Source organism: Bactrocera latifrons, unplaced genomic scaffold (genome assembly GCF_001853355.1).
Source record: "Bactrocera latifrons isolate USDA-ARS-PBARC rearing strain unplaced genomic scaffold, ASM185335v1 scaffold_133, whole genome shotgun sequence".
NCBI classification, from domain to species: Eukaryota; Metazoa; Arthropoda; class Insecta; order Diptera; family Tephritidae; genus Bactrocera; species Bactrocera latifrons.
Genome location: NW_017534775.1, coordinates 441,567 through 455,529, shown reverse-complemented (window position 1 = coordinate 455,529; position 13,963 = coordinate 441,567). Strand labels below are relative to the sequence as shown.

At 39.0% G+C, this 13,963-nt stretch overlaps 4 protein-coding genes across 8 annotated transcripts in view; all 4 read right to left on the bottom strand.

Annotated features, from left to right (window-relative positions):
• LOC108965104 (relaxin receptor 2) overlaps positions 1-7,269 on the bottom strand; it is a 57,403-nt gene extending 50,134 nt beyond the window's left edge. For 2 of the 3 annotated variants that reach the window (XM_018927305.1, XM_018927307.1), the window contains exon 1: positions 7,065-7,269. The gene's annotated coding sequence lies outside the window, so the exon portion shown is untranslated. Of the gene's footprint in view, positions 1-1,198; positions 1,277-7,064 lie in introns of those variants that run through there. The other variant, XM_018927306.1, reaches the window with a different exon arrangement.
• Positions 2,623-4,926, bottom strand: LOC108965105 (vegetative cell wall protein gp1). Of its 2 annotated transcripts, XM_018927309.1 has the most exons (3): positions 3,764-4,926; positions 3,106-3,697; positions 2,623-3,033 (listed from the first exon to the last, which is right to left on the bottom strand). In XM_018927309.1, the coding sequence occupies exons 1-3, from the start codon at positions 4,772-4,774 to the stop codon at positions 2,855-2,857; spliced, it is 1,782 nt and encodes a 593-aa protein (XP_018782854.1). In that variant the 5' UTR covers positions 4,775-4,926; the 3' UTR covers positions 2,623-2,854. The 2 variants fall into 2 exon arrangements, with proteins under 2 accessions (XP_018782854.1, XP_018782853.1); XM_018927308.1 differs by having other exon boundaries at positions 3,106-4,926.
• A 1,815-nt stretch (positions 7,270-9,084) lies between the features above and the next one.
• On the bottom strand, positions 9,085-10,373 carry LOC108965055 (2-methoxy-6-polyprenyl-1,4-benzoquinol methylase, mitochondrial). The gene is made up of 3 exons (XM_018927225.1): positions 10,076-10,373; positions 9,595-10,013; positions 9,085-9,468 (listed from the first exon to the last, which is right to left on the bottom strand). Exons 1-3 carry the CDS (start codon positions 10,308-10,310, stop codon positions 9,166-9,168), a joined length of 957 nt encoding a protein of 318 aa, XP_018782770.1. The 5' UTR covers positions 10,311-10,373; the 3' UTR covers positions 9,085-9,165.
• Positions 10,374-10,722: 349 nt separating this feature from the next.
• LOC108965096 (protein strawberry notch) overlaps positions 10,723-13,963 on the bottom strand; it is a 31,800-nt gene continuing 28,559 nt past the window's right edge. For both annotated transcript variants that reach the window (XM_018927286.1, XM_018927287.1), the window contains 4 exons: positions 12,903-13,931; positions 12,690-12,828; positions 12,200-12,560; positions 10,723-11,937 (listed from right to left, as the gene is read on the bottom strand). In XM_018927286.1, coding sequence (XP_018782831.1) covers positions 11,704-11,937; positions 12,200-12,560; positions 12,690-12,828; positions 12,903-13,931 — 1,763 coding nt within the window. In that variant the 3' untranslated portion in view covers positions 10,723-11,703. The remainder of the gene's footprint in view (positions 11,938-12,199; positions 12,561-12,689; positions 12,829-12,902; positions 13,932-13,963) is intronic.

The window sequence follows — 13,963 nt, the reverse complement described above, 5'->3', positions numbered from 1 at the left end:
AAAAAATTTATATAAATAACATGTTTGAGTGTTAAGAAATATTTAAAATTTTTAGAAGCGTTAAAAATATTTAACATTTTGGAAAAAAAATTTAAAAAAAATTGGGAAGTAATAAATTCGAAAGCTAGAAAATTCAAAAAAAAAATTCAACGAAACATTAAACAAAACAAAAAATTTTTAAATTGAAAAAAATTTAAACTTAACATTTTTTTTTAATTTACAAAAATATAGAAGTATGAAAAATACATAACATAAGACACAAAAATTAAAATTTCCGTACCAATTAATTAAATATTTACAAAATATGTTAAAAGACGCAAACTCTATATTATTCACCAAATTTCAGTAAAATTTGTTTCAGTTATAAGTCAACTAATTTCTACTTTGTAGCCATTAATTTTTTAACAACAAAAGACTTTATTATCCCACAATTTGCTTTGATCTTAAAACAATATTTTGCTATTTAGGTTTTAGATTTTTTGTTAAACTTTGATAACTCAGCAAACCATTTCCGCACGTTTTTCAAATAAACTTCAATCGAAATATTTGCTTATGCATTAAGGCAAATATCCGAGCAATGTATCATAACAACAAGTTTTTCTTTAGCGGCCGGCAATTCGCTGGAAATTTATGGTTGACAGTAATACTTCAAATTGAGTGATGAGTGCAAAAACGAGACCAAAGAAAACAACAACGACGTAATCATATGGAGATCTGGGGAATATAAAGGAGGAAAAGAATCTAAATGTTTGGCATTCACCCGCGGTGGTTCGGTTAAATTAGCGCATTAATTGGAGAGTTAAACACCTTATGTAAGCAAAAGTTTTCGAAGATAAACAAAACAGCGCAACGCCCACACTTTTTCCTGCACACGCAAGTCGCTTCGATTTTCGTTAGAGAATTTTAATTAAATGCATTTTTTATTTTTGTCTGATTTTGTTTATGCGCAGAAAATCTGCTGAATCACCTGTCAAATTGCGTGCGATTCAAGGCCGCTGCAGTTGACCTTTTGGTAACTGTCAATGTTTACCGTTATGTTTATGTGTCAATTGGGGTCGACATTGGCATTAAATGTGCGTACGCCGCGATGCTTATCACCGAAAGCCACACGCCGCATGCCTCAAAGCTTAATTATTGGTAATGCTTATGGATTATTATTAATTTTTTGTTTTGGAATTATGTGAACAAAACTATTTACCAGTAGCGTCAGTGAGATAGTGCACTTTTGAGGTCAATTAAACACAATTCCGAAAGCTGCCTTGAAAGACTAGGTTACTTCGTAATTCGAACTTCTTCCAATAAATTGCATAAACTTGGATTGAATTCGAAAATTTTTTTTTTACACTTTTAGTTAAATTGTATTATCTTTTATCATTAAAATTTTTTATTTCGTTTTTTGGAACCTTTTTTCAATTTTTTTACTTAAAAATTTTTTTATTCACCACACAAACTTAAAATCATTTTTATTCTCGGCGCTTCTTTTGAATTTAAATTTCTAAATTTCAGCCGCTGGTTTTCGAATTGTTTGTCTTCGCGGCACTTCTAAACGCGTTCGCTTGCCGCTATCAACTGAAGAACCGATGAAGCGCACAGCCAACAGTAGCCAGCAACCAAGTGTCAGCCGCGTCTGGTCGCCCACAGAAGCGCAGCGTCTAGCTGCGTGCTTGCAACAAATGGCAGAGCAAACAGAAGGCAAAGGCGCGATATAAAAACGAACGCATAGACGACAACCGCAAACACACGAGGTTCGAAGCGTTGACGTCGGCCGCTGTAGAGCGTTAGCATTATGGCGGCAAAGCAAAACAGTTCCGGCACTAGCGGAATCAGTTTGTATAAATAAAATATCGGTACAACAGAAATTTATGAATGAAAAGCGGCACGGCAGACTGCAATCGGATGAATGGGAGTGTTGGGGTACAACTGTAGCGCATGCGAGAAGGTTGTTTCATTAAAAAAAGCTCGCTTGCTCAGTGCTTTCACGCGTTGAGCGCGTTAAAGCTTTTAGGCGTTGTGTTGTATAAACTTTGGCGTTAAATTCGAAATTAATAATATAATTTAGTGGAATCCAAATGACGTACATATCAATGACGTAAAGCTCCGAAGACCACAAAATTAGAAAGTTCTGACTTTTATTTCAAATCTTATACAGCTTTAGCTAATTTTATGAAGCTAATTGAGACAGGAATAGATAAAGAATGGCTCCAGAAATTTTCCATGCACCTCCTCGGCTTAATCTAAGACTGGATAACAAGCGCAGAATGACTCTTGCAAAAAGGTGCTACTTTAGGATTGGTATGCAATTGGGAAGCAGATTCATCTCTCGATGAACAAAAGTTACGCTCTTCAAGTCTCTCATTATTCCCGCCTTATTATACGGTGCAGAAACATGAACTATGACGACCCGAGATGAGAAAGCATTTGGAGTATTCAAGAGAAGTTTGCAAGATTTTTACGCCAAAGAAGAAGAAATATTCTCGGTTTCATTGTTTAAAAATCATTGGAGTCTCAGTTTATAGTTTAGTATCTCTACTATCCTGGCCCTTAACGTATATGAGTCCCGAAATTCCCAACTTTCGATATGGTACGTTCTAGATATTGAATTTAATCAAAGACGGCTTTTTTTTTAATTTTCACTTACAATTTTATTTCTGTAAATAAATAGTTGAATAACTTAAGTAAGAACTTAAATCAAAATCTGACACATGAAGCATCATGGATCTCCTCCTATCTACTTCGAAGATTTTAATAAACTCTCCGTATACGAAATCTCCGCTCCAAACTTTTGCAATACTTGAGTAGAATTCACACTAACACTTATCTAGATTAAAAGCTAAAGTTTGCTACCTCCCTTCATCTAATAATGAGAGAAAGTGCGGTGGTGTTGATGTTGCGGCGCATGCTTCGCTGCTAAATTGGCCGCCTGTGCGAATATTTGTTCGATTTCCGAATCCGATAGGTTATCGAAAAGTCCAGCACCCTGTTGCTGCTGCTGATATTGCTGTTGTTGCGCCGAAGCGACTGGTGGCAAGTAAGCTATGAGAGAAAAAATAGTAATACATAGTCCATCTACGTCCTTATAGTCGCTTCGTGTGTTTTTTTTCTTACCCTCTCCCGGCGAGCTGCCATAAGGCGGCAATAGAGTTAACGCTGGTCGGTTAACACTGGGTGGTCCGTAGGAAAGTATTGGTTTCCAAGGCTCTTCGGCTCCTTGTACAGCGGGCAATTCGGGATCCGGCTGTGGTGCAGCGATTGGCTGAATGCTAGGGATTTGCGGTGCTGCCTCGGCGCTACCACCCTCCGGTTTTTGCGAACCGGGCAACGGTACAAGAGGTGGAAACTGCGCCTCCGGTTGCACTGGTATACTTACGAAGGTGGGTGATTGCTCGGGCCGACGGGGTGGTTGAACACCGATAGGAAAAACAGGGTTGGGGTTCAAAGCCGTGGCACGCACCGTTGGTATGCCCACTGTGGGCGTGATTGGTACAGCTGGCGTGGTGGGAACTGCAGGCACTGCGGGTATGCTAGGAAAAGCTGGTGCTGAGGGGAATGTGGGAATTGCGGGCAAAGCGGGAGATGGGGGAAAACTGGGCACGGCGGGGAAACTCGGTGAAACCGGTCCAGCAGGAATGGCTGGTATTGCGGGCACAGGCGCGGCTGGCACGGTGACAGGGATACGTTGTGGCTGAACGAAGCTCGTCTGGAAATAATGAGGATACGGATGTAACGGCTGTACAGATGTTAAAGGATGAGTCGTGTGTTGTACTTGCACAACAGAATGGACCGTTTGAACCGGATTTACTGGCGCTAAAGCAGGCACTGGTTGAAGCGGTTGGACTGGTTGTAACGGCTGCACTGGTTGCAACGGCTGCACTGGTTGCAAGGGTTGTACCGGTTGCACTGGGTGCACTGGGTGCACATGAGCCACCGGTTGAACGGGGGTAAGATTCGGCACAGCTACCACTGGTTTTTGAGGGAAACGAGGATAGTTTACGCTGTAGGAAGAAACGACAGCGCCACCAGGACGCAAAACGAATGGCGAAACAGGAGCAGCAGTTGCGATGGGGGGCCCCACAGGTGCCACAGCGGGCGCAAACGGAGTAACATGCAAATGCGGTAATGTCTGCACAGCCGGAGGCGCAACAGCGGGTACAGCAGCTGCAGTACCAAAACTGATGGCGGTGTTGCCTAATCCAATGTTAGAACCAGCATATGAGGCTATAGGAAACGCGGCGTGACCAGCGGTAAACTGTTTAATATGATAGCCTCCAGCGCTTGGATACTTCAATATTGTGGGCGCGTGAGCATGTGCAGCGTAAACGGGTCCGTGAGCGTAGGCAGGCGCTTGAGCGAAAGCTGGAGCAGTCGCGTATATGGGTGTATGAGCGTGCGCGTGCGCGGCTACATTAGAAAAGGCAGTGGCGCTTGGCAAGTTCAAACTATATCCATAATGTGCAGCGTAGGATTTAGGCCAATATGCGGCTTGGGCAGCATGTGCGAGCAGGCCGCCATTGTAGTAGATGCCACGTTTGTGCACATCCTTGCCAACATCTTCCTTGCGCTGCAGCACAGCTGGCGCTGAAGACGATTCTGAGGACTCTAACTGTTTGTCTGATTTCTCATCAATTGACGCGTTTTCAGTTTTCTCTGCTACTAACTGTATATCCTTTTTCTGTTCACTTTCCACACCACGCTTCTGACCGTATCTACCAAGATCGGCGTTGCTGGCAGCAATAATTGCCAATAGCGTGAGGGCTATTAATAAATTCACTTTCATCGTTGCTTAACACAATTTTTTTCGATATTATATAACACTTGTAGTAGCGTTTAATTGAAATTTGTTCCACAAGTCTCACGTCTGTTGTGAAGTAGCGTACGCACTCTAAACGACGACGCGTACGCGTCTGCCTTTCGTTTAACAATAAAATGGACTTCCTACACAGATGGTGTATTTATAAAGCGGATGTGCAACTGCTGGACGTTGGGTGGTTGAGCGGACTGCACACGCCTATTGCATGCGTCGAAGAGGCATTTAACGTACATAACAATGGCTCTCCAACTACTGTGTGCCAGCGAGCAACACTTCTCCACTGCGCTTTGCTCCAGCCCGATTTTGCAATCGACGTCCAATCGAAGACGTACGTGCTCAATCGGTTATGTATGCCTGCTTTAAATTTGCATTTTTTGGCCAGAAAACTATGTAATACTAGTTGAATTCCACCTGTTGTACCCCGGAACGTCTCAATCATACCGCTTAAACAGGTAATACCCCTGACAGCAGCTAATCAAGTAGCTGGTCAATCAGCCAATACGCTAATCAGTTTAAGTTGCGCATTGTCTAACAAATAATACATGCTTCCCACGTACTTGCGGTTACTCACTTATAAATATTTCGACGCTGCTAGGCCGTTGGTCTTCTGGGTCTCCATTAATGTTAATTTTTTTTCTTTTTATTGCTTTTATGTCACTTACACTAACACTAAGTCTAAATATTTCACTGCCTTTTTTCACTTTGTAGTCAACGATGGGCACTGACTTGACAACTTCGGTCGACGCATTGCCCTTGATTGGCATTCTCCTCGCAAAATCGAAAGTGAGCGAATTTATTTGGTATTATTGACCACTTCACGAAACGTTATACGTACGCAATTGCTATACCACGGCAAGAATTATAATTACGGATTTCTCACGCACCTATTTTGTCAATATATACTTAATATAGATATTTAAACGCAAGTAGATATATTTCTTTATAGTGAAACTATTTTTTCAAAGAAAAACTTCACGCTTTTAGCAACAGAAGAAATTGAACAAGTAGAATAGACCGAATTTATAAGTAAAACCTTTTAGTGGTACCAATTTTTTTTAATTTCAATCAACCATTTAGCTTCCTCTTTTCTTGGACTGGTTGAGGAATTTGCTCTTGAAATTTTTAAAGAAATACCAAACAAATTTCTCGAATTCCTCATAACCCTATTTTATCAACTGAAGATCTCTTTCTCCTTTAAGCATACGAAATAAAAACGAAGTCAAAACCATTAAAAACAAAATGATGTCAACTTGCGTCAGTTGGCGAAAGACGAGATCTAGGGCAATCAGCACAACGACTTGCTTGCCAAATAGCCAAACCAATAGCTCTGCTCCAGTTCGGTGAATTATATCAGCAGCCAAGACACTTGGTATCTCAACGTACTGTAAACAGATTACAACACACTCGTATAATGGACACGAATAAAAACTCTTTACTGAGCAGATCATACACGCTAAAAGTGAAGCAGCACAAAGCTAGCAACAAAAACCAAATAACAGAAGAGACAAAAGACTGAGCAAACAACTCCTGCAACTTCCACTGTTTATTGGCGGCATTGTTTAAAATTCTAAGCACATTCGTGTACGACACAAAAGTCGGCATACTGAACAGTACGCGTGCGCGCACGCTTAGCTACGCCCAAAAGCTAACAGCAGCAATAAAGGCAACAAGTTTTAAATGCGCCAGCAGTAACAAATATGTGTTTAGTTAGCACTAAACCGATATTTTTTAATATAAAGTGTATGCAATTCAATTTGACGAAATTTGACTTTTGTAATTAGGCACTTTGAGCGTTGCAAGGCAGGGAGAGCACGGAGACGGTAGTGAGGTAAATATTTGTGCGACGGCAGTGAAAGCTTAAAATTCCTACGACCCTCGATAATTTAGCATTATAATTGCATTTTAAAGCGTTTGAAATTTTTGCGAATTTGGATTGTTGGAAATTTGCTAAGAGTTGCCGGCAAACACAAGAACGCATGCACCATACATTCTTATGTAAAATATTTTAAAATAAAATTTTTTATAAAAATGGGTAAACAATTGTTAATTTTTCTAATTATAGAGTATTCAATTTGAGTATATCTTCAAAATGTCAATTTAATCCTTTTACGCTAACAATTTACACATAACCTCAAATATGATGACTCTGCAGCTATGTGCACATAACTCTCCTGAACTTAATGTAACGCCGGAAGAGTATTTTCAAGTAATTTTATAATCACTAATGCTAAATATAAATAATAAACACTGAACGCACCTGCAAGAATACTTCGCTTGTTGTTTAAAAGCACATTTACCCACGGGAGCACCTTCGGCAATATATGCTCTTTGCGCTTCATTTTGCAACGCACTTTCACTCTTAATTTACACTTTATGGATGCACTACGATAATAACTAACAAGCATACACATTTCAACACAAAAACACTTAATGACATATACAATATACGCGCACAAATTAATTTTTCGCTTTAAAAAGAACGGAAGCTGACAAAATACTAAAACAGCTGAGAGTCACAATAGCGTGGATGCTGCGCAGAGCACAGGGTGCATCAGATGCTGATGTTTATTATCAGAGTAAAATTGACTGATAAAGAAAAAACTAAATATTTTTAAAATCTATTTTGTTCGTTTTAAAGGAGTTAATATAAAAAGTAGTCAATAATATTATATTAATAATAAATTTATTTGTTAAAAAAAAATAATGTTTATATTAATAGGCATGCAGATGAATTTAAATTGCTATTATAGCTGTAATATGATATATTTATCAAAATTTTAAAGAAATGGTAACCCTCATTTAAAAATAACGGCCTCCTAATAATTTATTTAAAAACCAATGGCACATATTAAGTCTGCCATAAAAGTATACGGCGTAATTATATAACTTTTGCAACAAATACTAAATATTATTTGAAAATATTATGTCCATCTATTTTTGACGTTAACGTCGTTTTCAAAATATTATGGTCGCATGACTAAGTTTGTTCATGTGTTGATTTGTTGTTGTTTGGAGCGGTAGGTGTTTAATTTATTTCTTTTTTTTTTTTTGAGTAACTGGATTTGCTTTTATTTCAGTGAGACAAGTGCTCGCACATACATATCGAATATTACGACAGCGCCCATAAAAGCTATGCTATGCGGCTAAAATTTCACCTTTATTTGGGTGTGTGCTACAAGAAATTATATCACACATACATACGTGCTTGGGTGGCATTTGTCATTTTAAACACGTATCAAATGTATACAAACACTCACATATCAAAAGCACATATGTTTATAATACTTTAATAATATTTACAACAAATGTCAGAGTCTCACACTGTGTCAGCAATGCATGGCGTATGAGTAACATGATTTGTAAATAAATAAAACAAATTTGACAAATCGGAAAATAACGTTTTCACATTTCTGATTAATATTTACATACATATGTGTGTCGTAGAAAACTAAATAAACAATTTTTTTGCGAAAATATTGATTTGGCTTCAATATGTAGAAGTCTTCTACAGTGGATTTGTTTTGAAGCTACTCTAAAAGACTCTTTGTTATATAGAGCTATGCAAACAGAGGACACGTCAACCAAATTTTTATGGAAATTATTACTGCCAATTTTATAAGATTGAGAGCTTTCAAATATTCTATTTGAAAAAAAATGTCATGAAAATTGCAAAATTAACAGAGATTATTTGTTCTTCGTTCAAGTCCACGATATATGTACATATTTGCGCCTGTTTAAAGGTAACTAACTACATATTTCAACGAAAAGTCGTCCGCCCATAAATATTACTTCTTCAAATTTTATAAATTTATGCACAAGCATTAAATTAGCGCTCGTATAAACAATTAGTATACGTGTACTGATTTTAAACACATATTTTTGAATGATTTATTTTTTTTTTTGTATACTTACGTATGTATGTATATGTGTATATGTCAAAGAGTTTATTAAAAATTATGAGGTTTAGAAATTGCTAAATATGCATTAACCTGTATGAAAATGCCAACGCTAACTGTATTTATTAGTTTTTGTATTCATATTCAGGTACACTGGTGATTTGTAAAGCAAACAGCAATTGGATTTAGTTTTATTAGCACTTGTATAAAATAAAGTACGTGGGAAAGTTGAAACAACAAGGTCGCGCGACTTTACTAAGCTTAACTTGTTTAAGCGCTCAACACTTAAACACTAAATTTGTTGCAATATAACATAAAAATAAAATCACGGTATATATAAATTTACAAATTACTTTATTTTGTTATATACGTAGTTTAAAAGTTTAGAAATAAACTTTTGGTAGGAATATATTTAAACTTAAAATAAAATAATTCTGTTTTATGTTTATAAAAGCTTCCAAATTATAGCTTAAAACCTGAGTGTATGCTCACAATGCCAAAAGTCAAGTTTTCGTAATACACCAATTCGAAACCAGCGTCCTCAATCATCTTCTTGAACTCCTCTTGTTTGGGAAATTGCCTAATGCTCTCAACTAAATATTGGTATGGCTGCCATTGTCCGGCCAAAATTTGTCCCATCGGCGGTATCACCTGAAATGAATATTGATCGTACATCCATTGCATTACACCATTCGTCAGATGGCTGAATTCCAAACACATAAATCGTCCACCTGGTTCCAAGACGCGGTAGGCCTCACGCAGTACCTACAAAATATGTATACAATTAAAAATTACACAATACATTATTTGGTGTCACATCAAAAGCACAATTTGCCGCATACCTTAAATACGTTTCTGCCCATGCAAATAGCAACAACAACAAAAACCTACCTTGTCAATATGCGTACAATTGCGTATGCCAAATGCTATAGTGTATGCATTAAAGGAATCATTTTTGAATGGTAATTGCTCCGCATCGGCTTGTTGCCAATTGATGCTTATATCTGGCAGGTGTTCTTCGGTGAGCATTTGAAGTCTGGCACGCTCTCTGCCCACATCCAACATGTGTTGATTTATGTCAGAGATAGTTACATAGCTATGGCGTTGCAGTTTATTTTTTTTCGCGGCCAGTTGACGTATATAACGAAAAGCAATATCGCCCGTGCCACCTGCCATATCCAACAGACGTGTGCCATGCATAGGCGCCAAACGATCCATGAACACATCCTTCCAAATACGGTGTATGCCAACGGACATAACGTCATTCATTAGATCGTAGGAGCTGGCCACATCCTCAAATACCTTGTGCACTGCAAAGCAGTATTTGCAAATTTGTAAAACTTATACAGCCCAACATTTTTTTGGTGCTCACCTTTCTGATCCTTCTCACTTTCTTTCACCTTTTGAAAACCGAAATGTGTTGTGCGTTCCTCAGACGCCTGTTGCGGAGCGTCGGTTTTGCCATCATCAACTGCGCCTGATCCAGCAATTGCTTGCACACTTTTGCTACGCAACTGTGTTAATAATTTTGTGCAGCTTTCATTGATATTTCTATATTTTATGGTGTTTGTAATAAAACTCGATGTAAAACTTCGCGCAAGATTCATTTTTGTAGAACTTGGACTTTTTACGTAAAAAACTATAATAAATGGCTGCCATGTACCAGCTGTTTTCGCAGAACAGCTGAGTTGAATTGAACCCGAATAGTTATCGACGCGCACAGGGTGTTACTGTTATCGTTTTTAAAAACTGTAGGTTTTGAAGCTCACTTTTCAATTTCTACCGACAGATGGCAAAAATTCAATACAGAATTGAAATAAAGTAATAAAATTAATTCAAAAAAAAATTAAATTAAATTATTTAAAAAAAAAATTAAAAAACAAATATGTCAGAATGTTAGACCAACATTTGACAACTGTGCGTAAAGCCACAAAGTCTGCTCTTTCCAGAAGTGAAGTCATACCTTTGTACTCCCCAATGGATTTTACAGCCGTTGCTGTTCAATATAAACACTGCGTCTATATGTTTTCATATTATCCTCTGCATTTATTGATTTATTTGATTTGTTTTATTAGCAATAATTTCTGATATATGAATGCTTGTATTGTATGTGGTATGTATTTATAATAAATTGTAGTGTTTAAGTTTAAAATTAAATACATATTACAAAAACAAAAAAAGTCCATTGATAAGCGTTTTCATTTATATGAATCATAGAATCATTTTTCTTTGCAAAAAACTTGGCATTTTAGCAAATTCATTTCCGCGAGGCAGTTGGACGAAATGAATTTGCCTTGTTTAAACATAAGGAATACTATTAATAGTATTAATACAAAATAACATTAGGTAACTATTTAAAGACGAGACTACCAACTAAGAAGGTGGCGCATGTGCACCCTTCGTAAGGGTGTCACTGCGCACGCGAAAAATACACATTTACATATGTAGTAGTATACATTAGCGATTTGTTGCTGCATATGCACTGTTGCATATGCAAATTGATTCCATATATATATTTCATTTTTATATGTTTTTTTTCCTTTTTTTTTTGTTTACTACACATATAATATAATAGATTTATGCATTAGTTTGTATATATATTAACATTTACCATGTAGAAGTAGTGCCAAGTCACGCCAAATACACTTTTTATGTTGTATATATGCATGTGCGACAGCTGGTTTCATAACTAATAACTAAGTGGCTGCTCGACTGTTGCGCAGGCGCACCACAGCGTATAGCGGCAATCCAATCACTACGCACTAAATGGTAAAGGGAACGTTAACCTAAATTTGTAGTTTATCCAATCCTCTTCCATTTTTGTTTTGTGTGTGTGTGTAATCCCTTACACACTTGCATAACTTAAGCCATTTGCGATTTTTGGGTCGTGTTTGTGTATCCTTTGCCATACTTTTCTTTATAAATTTTTACATTATTCTCCTCACAGCTTCCGCTGCACTCTAATTGTTTTGTTGAAATTATTTTAATTTTATTCAAAACTTAGAATTTCAGCTCCTCAATTCGCTCTGCATCGGACTTGAGATCTTGCAGCAGCAGTTCATGGCAAGACTTCGGTATAAGCGTGCCGACAATCTTCTCACCTTCGGTGGTCTTCAAACGTATCACTTGCATTTTGTTGTTGGCGTTGCGCATGGCCAACACCTGCTCGACGCGCGTCCAAACGGAGAGCACGGAACCGGCCAGAACGTAGTATAAACGCTGGCGCAAGCCAACCTGTAAGAAAGAAAATTGTGTGAACAAGTGAAATACTTAGGAAATGTGTATATGCGTACCCAACAAGCAACAATGATTTCTTAATATTATTTTTTTTTATGAATTTTCAGTTTTCAAACAAATCACAATCAAAAGAAAATTATAAAAATAAAACTGGCCGAAATGTGTTTGGGTAATTTTGCATAAATAAAACGTAATTCCTTTCCTATCCCTTGTTGTTGTGCTGTGCTCTTCCTTAATACTACTTTTTTCGATCACTCACCTCGCATTCATTGCCCAAATTGACATTGCGACAGTTGCCGTTCCAGTAAGCGTGCGAACAAGTGTTCACCGAAGCGTCATACTGTTGCGTCCAATGTGGTTCCGCCTCCTCGATGGGCACCTTCTTGTACTTCTTCTCCAACTCTGCCAATGATTCGTGGCGTATTTGGAGTCCCGTGTTAGGCCGATATACTTGATACATTATGTCTTTCTTGTTGAGACTCTTCTCATTTTTCTTGCTGTTGGATTGCTGTTGTGGCTGTGGCGCTTCAATTTCCACCGCAAGAATAGCGGTACGCTTGCCGTTGCGCACTTGATGCGAGACATAGAAGCCCTCAAATTCGCTTATCAAATCGGCGTATCTGTAAATGGTAAAGGCAATTAATGGCAGTGCAAAAATTGAGGTTATGTGACGTTGATTTGTATCCTTTGCAGCTGTGGTGTCCGCGGACTCGTTGCTGCGTTGGCCGACATACGTTACTACTACTCACTTGTCAATAGCTTCCTGCCAGATCATGCCACGTTCCACACGTACCGTATGCAGTTCGGCGGGTGCTTTACCGGTGGCGTGTTTGCGTATGAAGCGAACGAGCTTGACGCGCGTTACATTTTCGCCAGCAGCGCCCAAATCTGCAAAAATAAGCATGAAATCGAAAATTTAAACTTCCATAATGTGAAAATAGTTGCAAGGTGCGTTGACCTACCCAAAATGCCCAAATCGAAGCGTCCACCGCGTTTCGCCTGATTGATGATGGCGTTCAGCGTGTCGGTGAAGTATTTAAAAACTCTGTTCTGGAGCTCCACCGGCATGCCGAGTATGCGATTCAAGAACTTCGATATATTGTTGTACTCTTTGTCTAAACTCAAGACGCCCGGATTGGATTCGCTATTCACTATAATACCCACACCGACTAGCGCACCAGCAATGTCTTTGAAGAAGTCACCCTTATAGTCATTGGGCGGCGGCACCAGCGGCGACTCATAGCCCATGATAGTCTTCATCACCGTCTCCAGGGCGGTGCGTCCATATTTGTTGTCTATATTGAATTGAGACAAGTCGCGCGTCTCGGTGGCGCGACGATCGCCATGTGTGAGCGCACCGAGCGACTCCAAACGTTTCGCTACTGTCGAGGCGAAACGCCGCTCACCCGCCAAATCGGATATGAGAAATATATACTCGGGCGCATTCACTTGATTGGAACGATGTGTACGTCCGAACTGTTGTATGGCGCGATCAGCGGACCATGGCAGCTCCAGTGTGATGTGCACACGCCGACGTTGATTGCGCACGCGCCGATCGCTCTGTAACGAAATACCACTAGATGCCGCCTCTGAAATGATGGCTACATCTTTTTCGCCATCCATAAAACGTTGCTTCTCGGTGATGTTGAGTGTCTCTAATGGCACATCCTGTTCGGAACGCGACTCATACTGTATAGAACCGTCGTCGGATTGCACTACGCGTCCTTTGCGACCGGTCATTTCGGCCACATTGTCGGGGCCGCCGAGCTCGTCAATCAGCTGATCGAGCGTGTTCGGTGGCAAGCGCTCGCCGAGTCTTTCAATTTTACGCAACAGCTCCTCTTTCATGCTGCAGGCACGCTCAATGGCGTCCTTCGGTGGTGGGCCATAATTCAATTTGATGCCGTTAACACCAATTTGCGTAACGGTACCCTTCAGTTCTTGTTTCTTCTGCAGCAGGTCTTGTATGCGATCTTGTGTGGAGACTGGCCCTAAGCGGTACATATGAAAATTAAAGTTAGGA